The sequence below is a fragment of the Dipodomys ordii genome, unplaced genomic scaffold, assembly GCF_000151885.1.
Source record: "Dipodomys ordii isolate 6190 unplaced genomic scaffold, Dord_2.0 Scaffold3, whole genome shotgun sequence".
Classification (NCBI taxonomy): Eukaryota; Metazoa; Chordata; class Mammalia; order Rodentia; family Heteromyidae; genus Dipodomys; species Dipodomys ordii.
In genome coordinates, this window is record NW_012267219.1 from 12,415,068 (window position 1) to 12,420,978 (window position 5,911).

The 5,911-nt window shown below is 39.8% G+C and overlaps 1 protein-coding gene across 3 annotated transcripts in view; it reads left to right on the top strand.

The window, feature by feature from the left end:
* Tmem19 (transmembrane protein 19) overlaps positions 1-5,618 on the top strand; it is an 11,838-nt gene extending 6,220 nt beyond the window's left edge. For all 3 annotated transcript variants that reach the window (XM_013022880.1, XM_013022890.1, XM_013022870.1), the window contains 3 exons: positions 2,484-2,621; positions 2,972-3,226; positions 5,368-5,618. In XM_013022880.1, the coding sequence (XP_012878334.1) occupies positions 2,484-2,621; positions 2,972-3,226; positions 5,368-5,603 (629 nt within the window). In that variant the 3' untranslated portion in view covers positions 5,604-5,618. The remainder of the gene's footprint in view (positions 1-2,483; positions 2,622-2,971; positions 3,227-5,367) is intronic.
* Positions 5,619-5,911: the final 293 nt, after the last annotated feature.

The window sequence follows — 5,911 nt, forward strand, 5'->3', positions numbered from 1 at the left end:
GCTAGCCTTGAGCTGAAGAGCTGAGGGACAGCACCCAGGCCCAGAGTTCAGGCCCCATGACTGGACCCCCCCAAAAAAAATCAACACATTAGGAAGGACTATCTATTATTTATTTAATAAATGTTAATGTCTCATTTATTAATTTGAGGACTAAGAGTGTATCATATCCTTCTATGTCCCATGCTTCTGTGAACAGTAGTAGACACAAAACAAGTGCTTATTCAAAAACAGATGAATATTGATTTCTAAACCTTGGCTCTTCTCCTGATAGGTTTATTCTATAATATAGTATTGTTTGGGACTTTATTTAAGGATTAAAAAAATGTGACACTCATCCCAAGTAGTCATAATAGTAGGAAATCCTTTCCTAGAGTATGATGATAGGTTATTTAAATTTTCAGCATTGTAATTTTCTAACCTGTAAATAGGAAGGAATAATATGTCTGTAGCCTTGAGTTATCCCTGTCAAATGTAGCATGACACCTGGCACATGCATAATATGTGTTTTATTGATGCCAGTTACTACGTTTTCTTCCCATAACTACTATTCACAGTCATTTAGAATTTTACTAAGGTTTATTACATGCATTTAGTATATTTTGGATTAAGAAGTAAGAATCACAAAACTTTCCTTAAGACTGGGGTATTTTGAGCCCTTCATGACACAGAGACACCATATACCTAGGAGGTGATAGAATGGAGGAGATAAAGCAACACTTCAGGTGCACACTGAGATGGAAGTCCTGTATCCTAGAAAGAGAATATTCCCAGAATAAGGAGAGGGTTACTTTAGAGCTAGAGAGAAAGCTGGACACCCATTGTTCATGCTTGTAACCCTACCTACTCAGGAGGCTAAGATCTTAGGATTGTAGTTCAAAACAGGCAGGAAAGTTAGTGAGATACTTACCTCCAATTAACCACCAAAAGCCAGAAATGGAGTTGTGGCTCAAATGGTAGATAGCCAACTTTGAGCAGAAAAGCTAAGGGACAGGACCCAGGCCCTGAATTCAAGCTCCAGTACCAGCACAAAAAAAAGAAAAGAAGTGGTGGAGTGGAAAAGTACTCATCAGCTCTAAAGTACTGCTGGTGATTTGTTCCGAGTAGATTTGTCTACTTATTGTTAACATAGTTCTGTGTAGTTATTCCAGTGCTTTCTTTGGACATGTAAAGATGGACAGTTTGTTGTTAGGCTTTAACTTAATTTCATTTGCCAAAATAGTCAAAATGTTTATTATTTTATTCATAGTCATCAAATAGTTATATGTACAAATATATGAATTCTCGATACTATTCTAGGCACTTAAGATTTTAAGAGTGGATGAAGTAGATTGAAATCCAACTATCATAAATGTTCCATTTCTCATCAGGGTAGACAGCCAATGAGCAGGGGAGGTGTAGTCCCCTCTGCTCCCCTTCTAGAAGAGATGCTACAAGGGGAAGAGACCTAACCTTTGTTAGGCGGCAACGAGTTGTCCGGAAAGATTAGTGCTGATACTCTGCAGGATTTCACAAGAACAGCACAGCCTATTTTCAGTCACTAGTCTGGTGCTCAGTCTTTCTAAAGTAGAAGCCTCACTCTGTCATATACTGAGTTTATCAGAGCCAATAAAGCTATGTGAGAGTTTCCCATTGTTATTAGTCTGATAGAATGCAGAACTACAAGGCCAACTGGAAAAATCATTGTTCAGGCATGCCCTATACTTGTAGTCATTGAGCACAAAGTCTGAGAAACAGCAAGTCAGGTCTGCACGGTTTCCTCTTCTGATTGTGGTGCAACAGATCTGCCTGTTTCTTTTGGCCTTCAAGTCCTACACAGGGTGTGAACCTTCTGATTTTCATAGTTTTTCTCTAGCCAGATTGTATATGAAACAGATTAGATTTTAGTTTGTTAAATTACTATGAAATTTTAGAACTGCCCTTCCCTTTTCTGCCTCTCAGAGATTATACAAGTCACCTGACATATAAAAAGTGAAAGTCACCAGGTGCCAGTAGTTCATGCCTGTAATCCTTGCTACTCAGAAGGCTAAAATCTGAGGATCACAGTCCAAAGCCAGCCTGGGCAAGAAAGTCCATGGGACTCATCACCATTAGCCACCAGAAAACCAGAAATAGTGCTGTGGTTTAGATGGTAGAGTACTCGCCTTGAGCTGAAGGGCTGAGGCACAGTGCCGAGGATTCAAGCCCCACAACCACCTCCAACAACAAAAAAAGGTCCATGAGACTCTTTTCTCTGATTTACCAGCAAAAAGCCAGAAGTTGAAGTGTGGCGTTGTTTGAAAGGACCAAAAATATGTTAAATTTTGTGTCAATTTTATGGAAATGACATTCAGTTTACTGCTTGGTGATAACATAGTTGGTAAAATGCCAATGTTTGGGGAATGTACATTCAAGATATATGTGGAAGTAACTTTAAAAATCCATTTGTTTTCCATAGCTTTCATATGTGGATGAAGTGTAATTCTGTATTTATGTGTTTCTTACAGGGCTGGTGGTTGGATTTATCCTAACCATTGCAAACTTCAGCTTTTTTACCTCTTTGCTCATGTTTTTCCTTTCTTCTTCCAAACTCACAAAATGGAAGGGAGAAATAAAGAAGCGTCTAGACTCAGAATATAAAGAAGGTAAAACTAATTACATTTATTATAACTCAAGATGGTAAACTTTGTTTCACTTAATTAGAACATGTTTTACACTGTCAAAACAGATAAACTTTGAAAATGATTTGGTAGCCTAATTTAGTTTGTCATCTATTTTACCAGAAGGAGAACAGTGGAATTTTAGAAACATTACAGTCTATCATTAATCATTTTAGATCTGTTAATAACAATAATGAAGTCATACTATTTTTTTTTGTCTTTTAAAAATGTAGTCCATTTTCTTAAATTTTAATATAGATGTTTATATAAGTGCATAATTTTCCTTCAGAGAAGAAAACAGTTCTGTCTTTTTTACATGCTTGCTTCTTTGCCAGGCGGGCAGAGGAATTGGATTCAGGTGTTCTGTAATGGAGCTGTGCCCACAGAGCTGGCTCTGCTGTACATGATAGAAAATGGCCCTGGCGAGATGCCAATTGACTTTTCCAAGCAGCACACTGCTTCCTGGATGTGTTTGTCTCTCTTGGCTGCACTAGCCTGCTGTGCTGGAGATACCTGGGCTTCTGAAATTGGCACAGTTCTGAGTAAAAGCCCGCCAAGGCTGATAACAACATGGGAAAAAGTTCCTGTTGGTGAGTCTTGATTTGAGTTCCTTAAAAATACAAAAACAAACAAATCTTGTAATTATTTACAAGCCTTTTAAGAGTTGTCTCTGTTCTTTCTAATTAGAAAAATACGATGGACTGTTAATTTGGTGATAATAAGCTGGGCAGTGGTATAATGCCTGTAATCATAGCTACTCAGAAGGTTAAGATCTGGATGGAAGACAGCCCAGTCAGGAAAGTCTTTGAGACTCTTCTGTCTCATTAACAAACAAAAGACTGGAAATGAAGGTGTGGCAGAGCACTAGCCTTGAGCAAAAAAGCTCTGAGTCCCAGCCCCCTCTCCAAAATTGGTTTATAATATAATAGTAATAAGTGCAAGAAATTAGACCTATATAAATCCTACAGGAGTACAGAGATTGACCAACATACTTACCAATGAAGAAGGCAAGGAAACAGAATAATGGTGTATTTCTTAAGGACTTGCTACAAAATTAGTGCTTGTTATTGTTTCTGTTTGTTTGGGTGGTACTAGGTTTTGAACTCTAGGCCTCTGGCTTGGTAGACTGGTGCTCTACCACTTGAGACTTGAGACATACCTCTAATATGTTGGTTATTTTGGAGATGGAGTCTATAGAACTTTTCTTCCAGGTTTGGACTTGAATTGTAATCCTCCAAATTGCAGCTTTCTGAGTAACTAGGATTACAGCCATATGCCATGCCTGGTAAATTTATTCTTTTCTTGTTGTTGTTGTTTTGGTGGGGGGTGGTCATGGAGCTTGAACTCAAGGTCTGGATGCTGTCCCTGGATCTTTTTTTGCTCACGGCTAACATTCTACCACTTGAGCCATACAGGTTCACTTTTGGTTTTCCAATGGAATTAGAGTCTCACAGACTTTTCTGCCTAGGCTGGCTTCCGATTACAGTAATCCTCGGATCTCAGCCTCCTGTGAGGCATGAGCTACCAGTGCCCAGCTTCCCTTATTATTTCTGTCTTGCAAACAAAGAAACTAAAGCACAGAGGAGTAGCACTCAGGTTCCACTGAACCATTCCACTTCAAATGCTTTACTGAGGAGAAAGACTAGTTTCTAAATAGACTATTATCTTGAGATTATATAATAAAGAACTGGGGGGCTGGGAAGGTGGCTCAGTGGTAGAGCGCTTGCCTTGCATGCATGAGGCCCTGGGTTCAATTCCTTAGTACCACAGAAGCAAAAAGAAAAAAGCCAGAAGTGGTGCTGTGGCTCAAGGGTAGCCTTTAGCTGAAGAGATGAGGGAGAGCGCCCAGGCCCCAGAGTTCAGGCCCCATGACCACACCCAAAAAAAAAAAAAAGAACTGAGGAATTTTTATCTTGGAGCTATGGATCAAACCGAGGCTTTGTGCATTCTAGGCAAGTACTGTACCACTGAGCTACCCCTCAGCTCTAGAGAATTCTTTCTAATAATCTTCTTGACATGTGATTTCATAAAATAGTTGATCTCATGGAAGTTAAGAGTAGAATAGTGATCAGGTAGAAGAAAGAATTTTGAATGTTTTCTCCATAAGGCAGTGATAAATGTTTGAGTAGATATATATAGTTACCATGATTTGAACATGAAACATTGTGTACAGTTATTGAAATATTTCATGGTATACCTTAAATATGTACAATTTTTAGCTAGCAGTTAAAATCAGAGAACTCTTTCCTTTTAAAATATTGTTAATAAATAGAGAATAAGGGCTGGGAAGGTGGCTCAGTGGTAGAGCACTTGCCTTGCATGCTCAAGGCCCTGGGTTCGATTCCTCAGCACCACATAAGCAAAAAGAAAAAAGCTGGAAATGGCGCTGTGGCTCAAGTGGTAGAGCACTAGCCTTTAGCTGAAGAGCTGAGGGACAGTGCCCAGGCCCAGAGTTCAGGCCCTATGACCGGACCCAAAAAATAAATAAATAAATAAATAAAATAGATAATAACTTAGTCTTGCTTTGCTGATTTTTTTTTTTTTGATCAGTCATGGGGTTTGAACTCTGGGCCTTGGCACTGTTCCTGAGCTCTTTCCTGCCCAGGATGGCTTTGAACTGTGATCCTCAGATCTCAGCCTCCTGAGTAGCTAGGATTACAGGTGTAAACCACTGGCACCCAGCTGACTTTGCTGATTCTTAACATATCATTTATGCATGTTTCTCCTTCAGGGACCAATGGTGGCATTACAATGGTGGGTCTTGCTTCCAGTCTCCTTGGTGGTACCTTTGTGGGCTTCGCTTACTTCCTCACACAACTGGTTTTTGTGAATGATTTAGACATCTCTGCTCCCCAGTGGCCCATTATTGCTTTTGGAGGTCTAGCTGGATTACTAGGATCAATTGTGGACTCATATTTAGGGGCAACGATGCAATTTACTGGTAAGAATATAATCTTATTTTTTTAAATCATTGGTTATTTTTTTTTTTAAGATCTTGATTCTCTTTTCCACTCTTAGGTTTTGAAATTAGGAATTTTCTTTATTTTTTTTTTTTGTCGGTCGTGGAGCTTGAACTCTGGGCGCTGTCCCTCAGCTCTTCAGCTCAAGGCGAGCGCTCTACCACTTGAGCTACAGCGCCACTTCCGGGTTTTCTGGTGGTTTATTGGAGATAGGAGTCTCACGGTCTTTCCTGCCCGGGCTGGCTTTGAACCGCGATCCTCAGATCTCAGCCTCCTGAGTAGCTAGGATTACAGGCGTGAGCCACCAGCGCCCGG